Genomic DNA, 17,976 nt, shown 5'->3' with positions numbered 1-17,976 from the left:
GGTCTTTGCTGTTAATACAGAAATTTTCATTGTTAGATGAAATATAGTATAATTGGAAATAACTATTATGTTGAAAGGAACCCACGTTACTTTGATTAAAAACCCATTTATCTTAGAGGCTTTAGGGATGGTGATGAATTTGATGAGGCCAACTCCAAACCCTCAAAACCTCCTCATGCTTTTAGGCGATGAATGAATTACCAGTTGTGTAACTCTTATGTATTTTAAGGCTAGTTAGACGTGGAATTGTGATCCTCAAACTAAATGCTCAAAACTAGGGAGTATTTGCATGACTGGGTACTTATTTAAACGGAATGATTTATATGGGTGAAAATTTGCTTATTCCTTTATGTTTTCTAATACAGTAAACCTACCGTCTACTTGAGTGTCACTAATCACTGAGCTTAGAATGCCATTTCATAGCTTGAATCTTGGTTTTGCCTTAAGTTTCGTTCTAGCCAGGATGGCAATTAGGGAAAGGCCTAAAACTGAAACAGAAGAATTGACACACGCTGTTAAATTCAAACGTGGAACACTAAAATTAACGTGGAAGCAGAAATGACATTCAGTGTCAGAAGTAACAAATTTGAAAGTCTTAAATAGTTCAATATAGAGAATATAGTTCAGACAGTTTTTATATAAGTGTGCTTTTTCCTAAAAACACCCCCCCAACCAAACTTTTTTTTTTTTGCTTTTTCTTTAAGTCTTTTGTCTGTAAATATGAAAGAGGCTTACACCCCAATGTAATTCTTCATTGCCATACCGAACAGTAATACAGTCTTTCTAATTCACATTGCTCATGGCAGTCTTATTTGATGTTGCTTTATTAAGTTTGTGATTAAAGCAGTTGGGGATTTTTGTTGGTTGTAAACTTTTGGCATAATGCGAATACCAGTCCCTTTCAAAAACAGCCTTGAGTTGCTTAATGATGCTTGTGCTGTTCCCCGCGTCCGCTTGGTTGATAACAAGGCCAGCTCCGGCATTCTGCGTAAATGCATTTCCTACCCAATCAAAATTACCTACAAGTAAAGGCAGGAATATACAATGAGTTTCTAACATTAAAAAAAAAAAAGAAAATGAAAAGAGCAATTTCCCTAGAGGCAATCCAACATGATCCAGCACCATTGCCCCCAGTGCCTACCTGGGCAGAGACAGAAATAAGTTTTCTGTGCTAGCAAGAAAGGAAAAAAAACTCCATTACGTACCAGTCTGTAGTGTAAATCATTTCTGGAAGTTTAACGGCTCTAATCCTTCTTAAGCGAAATCACATTCTTTTATTTATTCAAAACTAACTTGCACTGCCTTTTGCATACATTGTATTATTACTCCATTTACTTTCCTCATTGGCCTTTTCAGTGTCAAGAATTAAAATATTTTTTTGCCATATAAATAATTTAAAGTAGATGGAATGGACAGTGGTTACTCCAGAACACTGAACCAAACCAATAGATTATCCACTGATAGATACTATTTCAGGAAAGAAAACCAGGTTTTACTCTTTTATGCCAGGTATTACCACCTTTGATGAAATGTAAAGTAACGAATGAGCATTTCAAATCCTGGGGATCACAAAGCAAAGAGGATAATTGCATAAGTGTAAAACAGGTAAAGCAAGTGTTTCAGGTATTTCTTTTTATTTCACTAAAACTATTTATAACGCAGGATTTTGGAGAAAAAAAATGCTGTCATCTTTTAAAACAACCCTGAACATACATAAAACATGAAGGTATCTGAGAAATTTATACCCTTTCAGCATCATTTCACCTACTTCAGCAGGAAACGTTAAGAATTCTAAAGTTGTCAAGGATGGTAAATGGAAGCCTCATCACAAGGGACGCCTCTTCCTGTGCTTTCAAGTAAAAGATATATCAGGTCCTTAACTTACATTTGTATTGCTTTCATATAGCTTTGAATATTTCTTTATTTTATTTATGTATATCTAAGGATGTAAGGACAATGGGAAAGAAAAAAATCAACTCGGCTAAGAATCCAGCTGTGTGGACAAGTTATAAAGTACTAAAATTTGATGTGGTTACTGGAGGGAATTTAAAATAGAGTAAAAAAATGATTGTGTGGTTTCATAAAATGCTTGGGAGATGAGAGAGGAATAAGCTGCACTAGTTGAAGTGAAAAATAAGATTTGGATGGGTAGAGAGAGGGGAGTGTCTGTGTGTCTCTGTGTGTGCGTCTGTGTGTGTCTGTGTGTGCGTGTGTCTGTGTGCCACTGGGGATTCGGCGTTCCTGTGGGCATGGGCTGCTCCGGGCTGCAGCCTTTGCCCGCCCTGGCTGCCTCCGCCAGCGCTGGCGTTAAGCCCTTTGCAGTTAGTCAGGGTGAGGACGTGAGCAGCTAAAGCATGGCGCTGCAGCATATTAGAATGCATGTTTTCTCTTCGGACTTCATAAAATCTCAGGAGTTACTTTTTAATTCAGTAGCAGCTTCATGATCCTGCAGCTCACGCAGAGCTCAAGCAGTCAGATTTTTTTTAAAAAGGTGGTTTTTAGCTAACATTCAATGAGCATTTGACTGATAATAAACTTTTGCTAGGTGCCATACAGGGACTTTACTTAAATACACCTTTAACTCAAAATACCAATTAGTTATGTACCTAATGTTAATAAAAGGGTGGTGTCTGAAATGCCATTAGTGAAATGGAGTAAGACTTCAGAAGATGAGGATGAAAGACATTTGTACGGTATTTACCAGGATTGACCATAGCTTTAGTAATAACGTAGGAAATGGGGAGCAGCCCATCTTCACTGGGTTGCAGAAACAGAAATATGTTAATAATTCAATTTATTCCTACTTCGTAAAGTGTGTTGTATGTGTGCTTTCAGTCTGTTTTTAAATACTGAAAGCAGAATGTTACTTTTGAGAAACTGATTCATAGGGATAAAAAAAGTTTTTAAATGAGGAGAGGCTCAAAGCTCGTCTTCATCCAGGTTCCCAAAGAAATGAGACGACTGTTTTAAATTAACAAGCAATTCAGCTGTAGATTCCTCATTTACAAAGGGGCATTACTTCAGGCATTGGGATACAAAATAGAATTTCTTGAGATGTGGTTACTTACCAATGTAGGCAGCTCCATCAGTTACCATATATTTGTTACGATTTAATTTGGGAAAGGAAGTGTTCTTCTGTTCTTTAAGAAAGCATGCGCTCTCTTCCTCAAGGTCAAAGAATTTCTGCCATAAAATAGAATGGAGTAGAGGTTAATGAGAACCGTTCTATAATGGACAGAAAAAATATGGTCTATTCTCTAGTCTTTATAGAAAATCAGTTAGTGCTACAGAACAGCTTGAGTTTTTAGAGCCAAGCATTAATTTTAACAAAACACTGCACATTGTATTTCTTTCTAAATTCTCATAGTTTGTGATACTCGCTATGCCTTGGCATTCTGAACTATACAAAGTATATGGCTACCGCATACTACAAACAACACAGTGCCAGGTAATAAAGGCTATGAAATGAACAAAAGAAAAAACACCGTCTTTTGTGTTCTGCATGATAAGAGCCGGGAACTTTTCTTTAGCTCATTTCCGCGTGCACTGGGGGACATGGGGGTTTGAAGTCTGCTTCAGGCGCCGGGTTGGCAGGCACACCCACAAGCTGAATTAATACCTTTATATTACGCATTGCATAGTTTCCAACAGGAAATTTGCTGATTTCAGCAACTTCTCAGGATTAAATCTGATACGGAGAGATCAAATTCACCAGACAACAAGAGGGAAATCCATCTGTTTTACCCTAAAGGGTGAAATCCGAGTTAGATTTTTGGAATTTTTTTTTTTTGAGCTATGTGCACTCTTTGCCTGCATCAGTGCCAGGCAAAAATGAGATTTCCCGTACAAATCTGAGTATTGTTTGTTTCATCAAGGAAACTAATCACTAGACACAGATTCCAAAATGAGGAGTAGAGAATAACATGATGAAGGATAAATAAAATATTTACTGCATGACTGGGAAACTTTGATTGAGGTGATGGTGTAGATCCTCAGAACACACTTAATGCACGTTGATGAAAGTAACTGGCTACACATTGCACCCACTTTAGACATTGAAAAATAGTATTAAAAAACTTCACCCCAAAACTCCTTGATCATTCTTTGGGCGTCTGTTTTCCATAATGCAAAATTCATCTCTTGAACCAATGCTCTTTTTGATACAAACCTTGAACAAATCCTTTTAGGTTTTGGAGGTGTCTTTCCGAATAATCTACCGCTTTGAAACCCCAGCTGTAGAATGCTAAATTTATTAGTGAAACATAGTGATCTCTGTGGTAGGTGACATCACCAGTTTGGTTAAATCAAATATAGGGTGTGTTCATCGCACGCAGACAGTGAGTTTTATAAAGCGTTCTTTACCCAGCCCATGGTGTAGGTGGGTTTGAAGCTGGTTTGCAGTAAACGGCTCAACCATTGCAAAATAAGTTATTACTGATCACCAGGAATGCCAGCTTTAGGTTTCATACCACTGGTTGCTTCAGAACTGCATGTAAATACTATTTCAAAAAAAATCTCTTCTTAATCATCAGTCCTGATCATTACAGTTTGGTTTTCATTGGAGAACTCAGCTTTTAAGTTCTGAACAGGCTTATCTGCAATTAGTACTGCCAAACCTAACTGAAACGGATTGGTTGCAGACAAAAGGTAGATTAGCCCAGAGGCTGCGGTTTATCTAAGGCTTCATGCTGCGGACTCTGTCAGGATCTCTCTCTTCCCCATTGGAAAATATATTGGGGTAAATTTTCTGTTGTCAGAGGTTGTACCAAAATTGCTTGGAAGAACTCTGTGTAAAATACCAATTCCAGCAGTGAGGAGGAGAGTCGCCGTCCTTGCACTGACCCCACTCCCCCTCAATGATGGAAGTTTATTAGGACTGAAGCAAGTTTTTACTACTGCCCGAATACTGGATGGTGCTGTGGTGCAGCTTTAGGATTGGTAACTATCACAAAGTTGTTTTCTTAAACAGTCTCTGAATTTTGTATGTCGTCGTGCGCTTACTTACCTGTGCATGGCATTGTTATTTTCCACAGCTTAATTTTTGTAACGAGTTCAAATACTAGCAAAATTCCAAAGATGGTTTTTTTGGATTTAAAAACAAGCACAACAACCCAAAGAGTGATTGCTTTCTAAAGGACATTAAAAAAGATTATTCTGCGTAAAACTGTCCTTTAAATGAGATTTATATTGTATATTCATGTCTGTCTAAGGTACATGGAGAACTCATACCTTTAATAACAGATTTTTAACATCACTAACAATTACAGCATTACACTTTTTAAAAAAAAAAGGAACAAACCATCTTAACAGCTGTAAAGGAGAGTTTACTAGATATCAGACAACATCAAGACTTGCAACTGTGTGCCTGAGGAACTGCTCTGCAAACACACACCCACCGCAGAAATTAGGTACTTCACAAGCCAGAGATGGAGCTGAATATTTCTGAAAGGGTCTATGAATTTTTGGGTAAAGCCAGAAGAAAATGTTAATGTTTTTCTTGGCCCCACAAAACAGGAACAGAGACAGCAGCCACAGGGTGTCTGTCCATTATGGGTACTCGCAGTAACTCTTCACAGGGATGTGGAAGATACTGCGCGACTAATACTCATATTGTAGGGAATAGTCTAAAACTGGAAAATGGGTAGAGTACTCACTGCCAGAAAACAAAATGTAACAAGCTGTCTTTTTCCCAGTGTTACAAGATTTAACAAAAACTTACATACCTTGATGTAAAAATAGTGAAGTACAATAACCGTATAAGCTTAGAGTTGTCAAACTGAGATAAGATTCAGCAGATGTGCTGAATTGAAAAATCCGTATAACAACTTTGTAAGAGAGAAAATATCAGATTCGGGCAGGAAAAGACAGAAGGCTTGGAAATGTAATGTGCTCTCCAGCAACAGCAGAGAAGCGCTTAACTCCTTGACAATACAGGTACCAGTGGGGAAACCCATCTGGCATTAAGCAGCACGGCCCAACATTCGCCAACGTCTGCCTTCAGAAGTACCGTATCAATAATACACCACCACCTGCTGACATTTCATTCATCTTTTCCATCCTTATTTGAGGAGTTTAGAGCTTTAAAATTAAATTAGTGCTTAGCAGCAAAGGTTTCATAGTTAATTCATAACACTTTCTTTACTCCTAGGGCATTTTTGGCTTTCTGAGAATTAGTGAAAGGTTCAGTTTTTCCTGCCTTTCACCTTAGCAGGAATACACCTGCGTGACTCAGAAACAGATTCATGTGGAGCCTCAAGAACAACTTGTGCTGTAGCTACACACATCTGGTCCATGCTGTGCCTTCCTGGTCTCCAGCTTCTAAAGACATTTGGTTCTAATTCACACCTTCCGTGGGCCCTTCAAAAACACCCGCTTTTCTCTATTCAGCCGCGCACCCAGCAGCGCTGCCCCCTTCCTACTGCTCCTCCCAGAGTCAGACTGAGCATTCCCGCACACAACATGTATTTACAGGGTCAGGCATACAAAACCTCAGGAGGACTGGAATTAAAGTCCCAAGAGGCACAACAGTGAGCTCTTCACCTTGAGTTTACCCGTTATGATCGAAGCTTTAATTTCATGCCCACGTGTGGTCCAGTGCAGGGGAGAGAGCAGCAGTTTGGGATGCACTTTATTCCTTGACATTTGGCTGTGTGCTTACAGCATTTATTCAGGCCTCAAACAAAGCTTTTTCCTCGTGAGTTCTTCCCAGTGATCATTTTTTTGGAGTACTTAAGTATTGAGTTCACCTTCTCAAAGCAGTTACAGTTGAATCCAATAATTATTAATGCTTACATGAACTAGACTCGGAGTGAGATGCTGAGGAATGCATAATTAGGGATTAATCATTTTCTGACTGCATTGATGATATTAATTGCTCAGTATTGTCAAAGTTTTGTGGTAAAAGGGAAAAACCCTGCTTTTAGATAGAGCACACTGTTACAATCCAGCGTTTGCACCTAGGACATCATGCCTTGCAGTCCCTGCCTCCCTGCCCTCGCCAGCAGACTGAAAAATGACACGCACAGCAGTTGGCAGCGGTTTTGACTCGGGACGCTGCCAGGCATAACAGGTTTGCAGTGCCCTGTTTCTAGCTATGTACTTGCAGTTAGGCAACACCAAGACTTCCATTCCTCTGGGCTTCAACCAGAGGAAATCCGGAGGAGATCCCCACCTAACAGAGGAATTACATCTGCTCAGCCTTCTCCAAGCTGACCGTGTACCTCAGGCTGCTGCTACTGGCAAAACAGCGTACCCTGCAGCTGCAGCAAGCCATGGGCACTGCCTGGAAACTTCCTAGCCACACTGGTCTTTCCTTGGGCTTAAAAAAAAAAGAAAACAATCATGACAAGGCATATCCCAGGGATCAAAAGCTAAATGAAAGACAAAAGTTACTGAATACGTCCATGTCGGACTCGGATACGTTATCCCCAAGAGAACAGAAGATGGGGCGGTACCATTTCTCTATGAACAATATTAAGATATTGGGACAGCTTAGCAATTTTAAGAATAATTTCAATCGGAACTTGTAACTTCAGGTTCTCTTAAAATTTCCATATGCTTACGTATAAACATGCACAATATATGTCTGCCACATCTATGTGACTGTACTTTCTGTACAGTTTAGTTTTACTTTATGTTTCTTCATACCCAAAGCAGAACGAAAAGGGAAAAGCAGATTTTTCCAATAATTCAAAAGGTTTAAGTTTTAGGGGTTTTGGGTTTTTTTAGTTGTTAGCTATTCCTTCTCTCCCATACACACACAAAATTTTGTTTCACTTTGATACTGTCTAGAACAGACGAATACAAAGGAAATGGAGTTTCAAAGAAACAGTGCTCATCTGACACCTTCTGCCTTTGTAAAGGATTGCTTCATGGCGAAGCCTGTGCCACGGTTTTGTGCAAAATCAAATAGATACCAGGAAACTCTGCGCCTTGGGTTGTTCCTCCTGCCAAGGCTGATTTAAGGCAGTGACTTACGCAGTGTATGGGACACGTGATGCACAGCGGTAAGTGAGCTGTGTTCTACCTTTACAACTATTTAAATCCAGGGCGGTCTAATTTTTTTAATGGAAGTTGTGTTTTCTAACGGCAGACACTCTTAACTAGACAGTCTACCTAGAAGTCTAGAAATATTTTTTTTTCCTTCTAGAATTTAGTTTTTGACAAGGTAAATTCTGTACTAAAGATTATACCTGCTGTAAAAAGACAGAAATGGATATGAGTACATAGAGCATTAGGTACCACTTAAAAAATAATTCCGAATACATAAATAGAATTTTGGTAATAAATACAGAACAAGCTAGAAGTTACTCTAAATTGAAGTGTCTTAACCAGTGTCAGCCATGTATGGGCTTTTTCACTTAAAAACACCCTTTATGCTGCTTCTTACCTTGGAAACTTGCAATAACAGTGTATGTTATAACAAAAATCCCTATTTCTAGATACGCGTAAATACCACTTAATGTGTATAACACAAATAGGTACTTGTTTTTTACAATTGTTGTTGGTTTTAAAAAGCCAAAACGATTTAGGGGATTATCAGTTTAACAAGTCAAAATAAGACAGCAGATTATTTAAGACAGTTCCTGAAAAAGAAAAAAATTCCAAACAAAAAACCAAAAAGAAATTGATCCAAGAAGAACTGATCCAAGATGGCTGATTTCCAGGGTGCCTCAATTTCATAAAAATGAGCTGTATCGAATTGCAAGTAATACTTACCATACACTTTGTTCTCTAATACAAATGTAACATATATGGTATTTTTCACTTGTCTACATGTTATGTCTAATATCGTCACATAACGGTTGTTCTAGTCTTCACGATTCTGAATTTGTAGCCCGAATTTAATGTAAAACCTTCATTATTTTTTCTTGTACTTTATACTTGACTAAAGGAAAAGCAGATGCTTATGCAGCTGAACAGTAAGGTTACATGAATCCAGACTAAACCACGTTTTTGTGCTGTCACATTTGCTCTTACCAGCCAGCGTAAACAAGACCTGTGACTACGGTTCCTCTGTTAGCTTTGCTGTGCAAGACCAGCTGCAGTGTTTTACACGGGCTGTCCATCACACAGACTGCCTGTTGGCATCATTCTATTTTTCCGTCTGAATTTCTATATTTGTTACTACTAGGAATAAATTCAGTTCATTATATTGCATTTCCTATGTTATTTAATGACATTTAAAGGCTCTGATTCTAACAGAAAACACTTCGCAGTTGTGAAGTTTTCTTGATTTTTTTAGGGGGGGTGGGAAGTATCTGGGATTGCAAAGCAATATGGATGATACTTACAACTTTCAAACTACAGCTTGGAACTTCCGTGCAAATAGCTTTCAGAGATGAAACAAAGTTAAAAGTAAGGGGGTCTGTGTCTCTTGAGAAACTTATGAGAAGTCGTACTTTTATACTTCGTAAAACTAATGCTTCTCTTATCTTCCCATCTAAATATGGCCAGTACCTGTGGAGAAAGAATACAATATATTCAGAGAATTTAAAAAAAAATAATTGGATTTTTATGCGGCCAAGTCTAGACATCATAGAGAAAACTAAATGCATGTGAGTTTCGTTTTCTATTCATTGAAGGAATATCATTCTCATTTAAAGGGGTTTCCACTAAGCAGGTCTACCAGCATCCTTTTTTGTGTCATTCTGCCCCGCACTAAAACTGCCACTGTGGGGACAGCAAGGTTGTGGATGGTTGAGCCCATCTTCCATCCACCTGCGTAGGCGCATGGAGAGCTGCCAAAACACATGCCCAAAATACAGGTTCCTTGTCTGCCCGTAGCTGGGAGAGTTCCTCCTGTGTCACCACCACAGCCTCTGGTGAGAGCAGCGGAGCTCTGGCAGTGCCAGAGAACCAGCAGAAGGAGCTACAGCTAGAGGGTGCTGCTCACCCAGCGCAGGCAGAGGGACAAGAAGGGGTTTCTGCTGGTTACACAAGTGAGGGGACAGGAACACTGGATCCCTCCCTGAATGCCATCCTTTTCCCCCCCCTCTCTGTCCTGGGGCCGTACAGTCTGGGGACTGGAATGCCTACTGTAATTTCTTGCTTGGGAAAAGCAGAGCTGCTGGGTGCAGGGTGTCTGCAGCCTTCCGTAGCAGAAGTCGTCAGGTTGTTTAAGGAGGATGCTACCTTTTTTTCCTCATGAGAATTGCAGAAATTCTGCAGTGAATGGGATGGTGGCTTCCATGGTGCTAGTCTCACAATCCCTAGTTAGCTTTGTGTTCCTGACCTTTGGTGGGAGCAGGTCAAGACAGGGAGAACTGGACAAAGAAAATGCATGTTTTCTTTATTCCAGCAGCATCAAGGCATTCGGCCTAACGAAGTCTGAGCAATACAATGCCAGAAAATAACTCTACAAGTGAGAACTGGGAGCTGACAAGGTAGGGAAGCTGTGGCAGTGCCCCAAACACAAAGCCATGCTGCAGGAAAAATGTTGAAGAATTCACACAGGTGGCTTCCCTGGATCTCCCTAATCAAATAGATTTCTGAATTCTTCAGGCATGAGAACAAAGTAAGGAGGAGTATAGGAGAAAGTATCAACAGCATCACTGTAATAGTTCTACATACTAAGTTCCTCTCCAACATAAAGGAAAAATGCGAGGGATGCACGTTGCAAAACAGGTTCCTACAGCATGACCCATGATTCTTTCACTGCGACAGAGGCTGTATGTACATAATGAGTTTATTGGGAAAACCCTCGTGTGGATTTGAAACAGCTTATGCTTGATATCAGTCACGTGATAGCTATTTCTTTTGAAAAATCTGAACAAAACACCTCTAATTATGCAAAAGTGGCAAAAAGCACACAACCACATGTTTAGTTTGGCTTAACTGCGTTCAAATAAAGTGCATGGATGGAATGGTGAGCTTTACTAAATGCTCAATTCATTGCAAGTATTATTGAGAGTAGGAGGGACCACTGGATACTGGCCATCTGAGTTGGATGGTTTTATTACACTGTGGCTCCAGTTTTGGGTCATGAGTGCTTTTCAATAGTCCATACAAACATTGTGTTTAAAAATGACTTGGTTTTGTTTGTTTTTAGCAACTTTGCTAACCAAAATGTGATATAACTCAAATGTAATCTGTGCTGAATTTGGAATTTTCAAGTATATGTATATTTCAATAAAACAATGACATTTGCCACTTGCCACGTTATATACAAGAATTCACAACATGTTATTTCTCTAACACACCACACACACTCGCTCACTCTCATGTTGAATGTCTGTATGATACTCATAAAATGCCAGTAGCTGTGGTATCAACATAGTGAATGCAATAGTGTAAGAAATAGGATTCATGTATAAGCAGGTTCTTGTATTCCCGAGTCCCAGTCACTTGCAGACGGTGAGACTAGACAATTTCTGATCTCCTTCGATAGGCAGATCCAAAGCTTAGGACCCAGAACTGGAAATGTCGTCTTAGGTCCCAATTCTGCTCCCATTTAAGTCAATGGCAGAACTCTCACTGATTTCAATAAGAGCAGAATTGGGCCCCAAGAAATTGGTCCACAGTAGAAACTACTCTCCTGTGGGTTCATTTTCTCCAGCAGACCTTATTGGCATTACAATAACCTGCTAGTCCTGGACACGGACACTCACCGTTTAGCATTGGTGTCAATGACGATGGGCAAATAGTCCATGACAGCTATGTATACAAACTGTTTCGCATCATCGATAACACTGTATATAGCTTCAATATCCAGGACTCTGTCCTTTGGGCAGAAGAGTTTTGGTGAATTCTGTGAAAGAAAAAGTACGTATATGTCATTTAAAATACATGACTTATTTTCTTTCCCCATCGTTCTTCTTGAGATGGCAAGTAGTACCCTTTAGTAGAGAATATTAACTGCTGGAGAGGGTGCAGCAAAGGGCTACCAAGATGATTAGGGGACTGGAGCACCTCTCTTATGAAGAAAGACTGAGGGATTTGGGTCTCTTCAGTCTGGAGAAGAGAAGACTGAGGGGGGACCTTATCAACACTTATAAATACTTAAAGGGTGGGTGTCAGGAGGATGGGGCCAGGCTCTTTTCAGTGGTGCCCAGCAACAGGACAAGAGGTAACGGGCACAAATTTGAACACAGGAAGTTCCACCTAAACATGAGGAGGAACTTCTTTCCTTTGAGGGTGACAGAGCACTGGAACAGGCTGCCCAGAGAGGTGGTGGAGTCTCCATCTCTGGAGACATTCAAAACCCGCCTGGACGCGTTCCTGTGCAACCTGCTCTAGGTGACCCTGCTCTGGCAGGGGGGTTGGACTAGATGATCTCCAGACGTCCCTTCCAACCCTGTGATTCTGCAAACTGATACCTGCAACTGTCCTGCTAGAATACTCGAAGGTACCAAGGTGAGTTATTTGCTTCATTTCCCCTTGAAGGCCTCACCATTTACATGTAACTGTGGGTAAAATGAAGAAGATGCAGACTTTAAAACATCCACTGTCATCAAAGAAGCTCTAGTTGAACTTACATTTCAGAGAATTTTGCTCCAAAGAGTCTCAGGACCGGTAACTATCAGATGGAGTAAATCTGTGTTCTTGCCACATGAGCCTGATTCATCACATGTGACCAGGAATTAAGTCCATTATGTAAGTTCTGTTTAAAGTTACACTCAAATGACCATTTGCTCAGTCACCATCGCAGGGAGATGCAGCAGTTTTGCAAGAAACTTATCTTGAAACCTAGCTTCAGGTATGAACTCTTTACCTGGTGCTGAGCCAGTAAGTGGTAAGCCCAGATTTCAGCTTTTCTGCCTTGTATCTAGGGGGTGAGAGCCAAGGTGCTCACAGACACCACCACAGCTCCTGGGAGCAGACGATATTAAAGGCACTTTATAGAGATAGAGCGGGTGCCGCTTGTCCTTTTCTTAACAGCTGGCCCTGTCAGACCGCTCGCTACCTTCCTGCTGCTGTATCACTTTCTCACCTTTGTTATCTGCTTAGGTTGCAGCTGACATCTAGATTAGTATGTTTTCTTTAGGGAGAGATCCCGGTGTTTTGATTAATCTTTTTTTCTTTCAATACGATGCCTATTCACGGTAGTTTCTTAGTCATTGACTGGTGTTCTGAAGGACTTACTACAACCAAGTTCAGAAAATAACAGAAAATTAACTATGGCAAGATTTCAAACCGATATTCCAGATCCATTCCTGAACACTAAGAAACACAACCAAAACCTCTTACGTTTGACCAGCCAGTCTGGAAGACTATTTTGTTGCTAAGCAACACTAGAGCCACGAATCCTGAGTATAAAAAAAAAATATGCCATGACTGCGTGTTATGCTTGTTGTTTTATACAGAACAAACATTGAAAGTGAAACGTGTTTTCAAAGAATGAGTTTCAATTCAAGAAAACGTGTAAAGTGATTTTGTTAGATATAATTTATGTCTATTATCTGAAACTTCTAGGAGGCTATTGTTGCACTAGACTCTATTCTTGCATTCTTACTATTTTCTTGAATAGAAGTTTTAAGTTACAGAACAGATAAAGAATGAAATTCTTAGGCATTGTCTTTTTCAGATGCGTTCAATATAAAGACCAGAAAGCGAAAGACATGTAGCAGATAATGAGAAGAAAAACTTCTGTTGGAGCTCTCACTGTAACACTTCTGTTTGGGCCTTCCAGTTGTTACCCTGTGGCACGGCCGACCCCCGCACTGTGGTCGCAAACTATTTTAGTACTTTTCTCAGCATTAGTTGTACGGTGCTTGCTGTTCTGATCAAATGCCCATTTGATACTTCTCTTCACCTGGAAGAAACAGGCCCAGTAAGTGATCTGCCAGGCTTGTGGGGACTTTCTTCTTTAATTATCACTAAATCAGGAAAAGACAGTGATGTTAATACTTGGTTCCACGAAACCAGTCCAGTGCAACTCCCAGACTGCCTTTCAGAGGGGCCCATGGGCAAACATTGAGAACGTGCTGGTAGGCGAGCTCTTCTTTATTGAAGAGCCTGTTTTCAGGAAGGAAGAACCAGCCCAGCTGGCTGCGGCTGCAAATTCAGGCAGCTCTTGCAGTTGGAATTCACTGATCTGAGCTTCTGGAATACCAGTGACCCCTTCCTTTTGTTTTCTGAAGTGGAATTTCAAGAGAAGAGCCCTTTGTTGCTCGCACAAAAGGAAAACACAAATAACACCGAGGAAGTGAACATTCTGAAAACAGCAGAAGAGCAGCTTTTGTAGAGCCTCTTCCCACCTGTCTTTTTCTAGGGTTCCACATTCCTCAAAGTTGGCCTTGGCCAGCTTTCTTCACTGCGTGCCCCTCCAGGACTGGCTTTTCAGCAGGATTTCTCCAGGTTGCTTAAAAGGGAGTAGGAGTTCATTTTACAGCTCCTTAACTAACTGTCCAAAAGTCAGTCTCTAATTTAAGCTAGTCCTTAAGGCTCTCCAGTATCAATGGAAGCGTATGTTTCTTCAGTTGCCTATTATTTCTGTCTGTCTTAGTCCCTGACAGATTTTCACTCCAAAACAGCTCTTTGTCTCTCCACTGATTGCAGGAGTGTGGAAATCCTGGGCACCTGAATGTTGTGTGGCTGCCAGCAGGTGAAGGTAAACCCTGCCCTGTATAACCACTCCTCTGCACCGACATCCCGTGCTAGTGGCTCTACAACTTAATAGCGTGCGACGTGCCTTGTGTTGTTTTAGACGTAATTGGCTATACAGCAATAGGGTTTTGCCCCTTGTTTTATACAGAAGGGTAAATAACTCTTAACAACTTCATTATATTCCTGATAATTTTTTTTTTTAAAAAACAGGAAATGAGTTGTTTTTACTCATGTAATTACCTCCAAAATGAAAGACACTGCGTCTTTCATAATCTCTATTGCTCTGTGTATTTTCTCCCAGTTTTGCGACATCACTGTTGAGCTGGAGGACTGCTCCATTTTTTTCCATTAAAAACAACACACACACAGTCAGTGCTTCCATGAGGATTGCTGCTTGAATTTTAGAAGTTTAAAAATTTCATTTAAAGATAAAGCTAAAGTAGATAATGTTCTACAGAAGCATGAATGCTTTCAATGGAACAGGGTGAACTGGATTAATCCTTATAAATTACACTGATAAAAATGCAAGCTCTGATATCAAGCTTAGTCTGCATTATATTAGAAGTCCGATTAACAGTTCATTTACTCCCAAGTCATTCACCTTCTATCTACTAGTGTAAATAAATAACCTGATTTGAAGAGCCTCCCTGTCATTTTTTGAGCACAAGCGGGAAATCAGTAACATTACAGAGAAAGGGAAAAAGAATAATGCTCAAATGAAATTCTGCAGCATCTTCAGTCCTTGCAAATTGCATGTAAGAACAATGTCACAGAAATCGGAATAAAAAAAAAATAAATAATTGCAATTTGTCTCTTCTGCACCGTAGGAAAAGGCAAATAACTTTTAAAAAACCTTTCAGTTACAAACTTCTCCACAAAAGTATACCTATTGCAATAAACATTTTCCCAGAGAACAGAATGATTTGGTTTTCCAGCATTATGAGACTGTCGATCAAGTTCTGTCTTGTGTAAGTGACAGCTGTAGTGGCGTTATCTCTATAGTTGAGTTTTCAGTCACTCGCATGAGTCTCAATTTTAGTAGCTGCTTTTTGTTAAAGACATAGAAGTAAAGTGCATCTTCTTCAGTCAGGGCCAATTTAGAGAAATACTTAAGCATAGGCTTAATTTACACCATATATGTTCCTATTCATGGAAATTACCATCCCTGGTAATTTCTCCCTGACAGTATGTGTCAGAGAGAACACAGCATTATGACGGACTTCTTGCAGTGAGCTGTGAACATCTCTGTATCAGTGAAAAGACACTTGAGATTCTTTTCACAGTTGCTGCTGCCATCTGCCTAACCTGGTCTCACTACTGGGTAGTTCATAAAGGACAATATTAGAAGAGTAAGCAGATGTTAAATTTCCAGTTCTTCCAAAAATCTGGTGGGTTAAATAGGTTTCTTCCCTTCCCTCCCTCTCTGTGACTCCTTTCAGAACTTACCGACACAAAAGCTTCAGATTTTGTCTCGTTCAGCTGCAGTGTCAGTTTATTTTGAGTATCGTACACTCCGTATAGTCTCTTAGACCAACTTGGAGGTATTTTATTCTTGTATCTTAGCGAGCTATACAGTGCAAATATCCTTTGTAAATCCAGCACCAGGCAGCTACAGTTGTATACGATGACGCCGAGTTCCTTCATCTGTGAAATTAAAAGTTTGTATCATTAGTGATATTTTGGCTGACAGATCTGTGGAAGCATGCAGCAAGAGTGCCTGAGGGCTATCTTCCAGAAGCGTGCCTGGAGCTCAGCAGTAGTACTGTCAGCTACAAGAACATTCCCAACAATACTCTTTTAAAGGCAAACACATAAACTAAATCTTCAAAGTCAAGAGCAGGCAAAAGCAGTAACAGGGTCTGTATGTTCCGTGCACGTCAAGAGACGCATGTCCTGATGGAATACAACACACCTTCTGGACAGACACAACTTAGGAGTGACACCCATTTGTCCTAGCTACCATTTTTGTTATAGCTGCTGCCCAAGGCTTACTACTCTTGGCTACAGTGGTTGTTATTTATTTATTATTTTAATATTACTTTATTTACAGGAAAAGCATCCTTTCTGCTGGATGACGTAGGAGCACACACTGCTACCAGTGAGTTTTGTACCTCAGAAACAATTTGTTTTCTGTGAGTTCTGGAAAAGGTGAAAGAAATGGACTTAAGTTATTTCTTTGCCAGAGAAGGAATATGATGCTCCAGCTTCAAATAAAAGGATGAAAAAACAGGTGTTTAATACCATCAGTAGCTAAATTGACTGTGCTATTAAATCCAGTATGATCCAGTATATAGTATACCCAATTAGGACACAAAAAGGTTGGGTTCTGAATTCCCCCATTGCTATGGTATGGTACTCCAAACTTCTGGGTGTCAGTTTCTTCACATGTAAAAATTGAGAACGTCACTCTTCTCTCATGAAAAGTACTCCGTAAGCATCAACATTCTCACATACAAAGTATGAGGAAAAATAGCCCAAGTAAATACAGACATAGTACAATTAAATGCTTTAACCTTCTACAGACACAGTCTCACTTCTTCATTTATGTACAGGCATGTCTCCTGGTCATCATAAATCTCAGTTTGGCAGAGATTTCATTAATTGCATATCCCTAGTACTTAAGTTGTTGACAGAATTTCATTTATAAACTTATTGCCTGGCTTCTGTAATCAAAGTGTAACCGCACGCACACTCTCTCCCTTCCTTTGCTTTAGAACAGCTCAGGAAAGCTCTGCTGTGGGCACAAATGCTATTGACCTCTCATTATCTGCATTTCACACTAGTTCAGTCATGTCCAAAAATAAAACGAGAAGAAAGCCTGCATGTGTATGTTTGAAAACAATATGTAGGATAAATATTTAAAGGAAACATGCTGATTTTCTGCAAGCAAACTCTCTTGGTAGCATGTCTGAGAAGTCTGTCTGGCATGAGGAGGAAAATAAGGGGAGCACAAACTCTCCAGAATGCTCATCCTTTGACACCAGAAAATCCCCACTGGTTTTATTCCCTTAGACGAACTCTCCGCAGTCACATGGAGTAGTTTCTGGTAGGAGCGTATCTTTCTGTAAAGCCTGTGGGAACTCTGAACCCCACACTAACGTTATCTCAGAGCTTGCTCCTGCGCAATTCTCCCTGACTGCAGATGAGAACCGCTCTGCAAGAGCGAGCAGAGGAAGGGAAGCGAAGGATAGAACTGAACCTTCAGCTCTCTTTCTATGGTGGGTGAGAGGAAACAACAAATCCCAATACTCCAATGAGAAAGAAACTCGACAGGTGACACCTTCTTTAGGTCCCCGACCTGGAAATACCACATACATAAAAATATACAAAGCTGAGCGATGTCATTCCCAAATATTTACTGAAAAGTTGCAACCAGAGGAACATTACCTAATATTCTTACTGCCTAAATCAGAATATTCTGCAAGTGTC

The 17,976-nt window shown here is 40.1% G+C and overlaps 1 protein-coding gene across 3 annotated transcripts in view; it reads right to left on the bottom strand.

Annotated features, from left to right (window-relative positions):
* Window positions 1-771: 771 nt before the first annotated feature.
* PLD5 (phospholipase D family member 5) overlaps window positions 772-17,976 on the bottom strand; it is a 179,826-nt gene continuing 162,621 nt past the window's right edge. For all 3 annotated transcript variants that reach the window (XM_063328929.1, XM_063328930.1, XM_063328933.1), the window contains 5 exons: window positions 15,994-16,191; window positions 11,610-11,749; window positions 9,294-9,459; window positions 3,069-3,183; window positions 772-1,019 (listed from right to left, as the gene is read on the bottom strand). In XM_063328929.1, coding sequence (XP_063184999.1) covers window positions 784-1,019; window positions 3,069-3,183; window positions 9,294-9,459; window positions 11,610-11,749; window positions 15,994-16,191 — 855 coding nt within the window. In that variant the 3' untranslated portion in view covers window positions 772-783. The remainder of the gene's footprint in view (window positions 1,020-3,068; window positions 3,184-9,293; window positions 9,460-11,609; window positions 11,750-15,993; window positions 16,192-17,976) is intronic.

This window comes from Chroicocephalus ridibundus, chromosome 3 (genome assembly GCF_963924245.1).
Source record: "Chroicocephalus ridibundus chromosome 3, bChrRid1.1, whole genome shotgun sequence".
Classification (NCBI taxonomy): Eukaryota; Metazoa; Chordata; class Aves; order Charadriiformes; family Laridae; genus Chroicocephalus; species Chroicocephalus ridibundus.
Note: the sequence above shows the minus strand (reverse complement) of the source record. Positions and strands in the feature narration are given on the sequence as shown.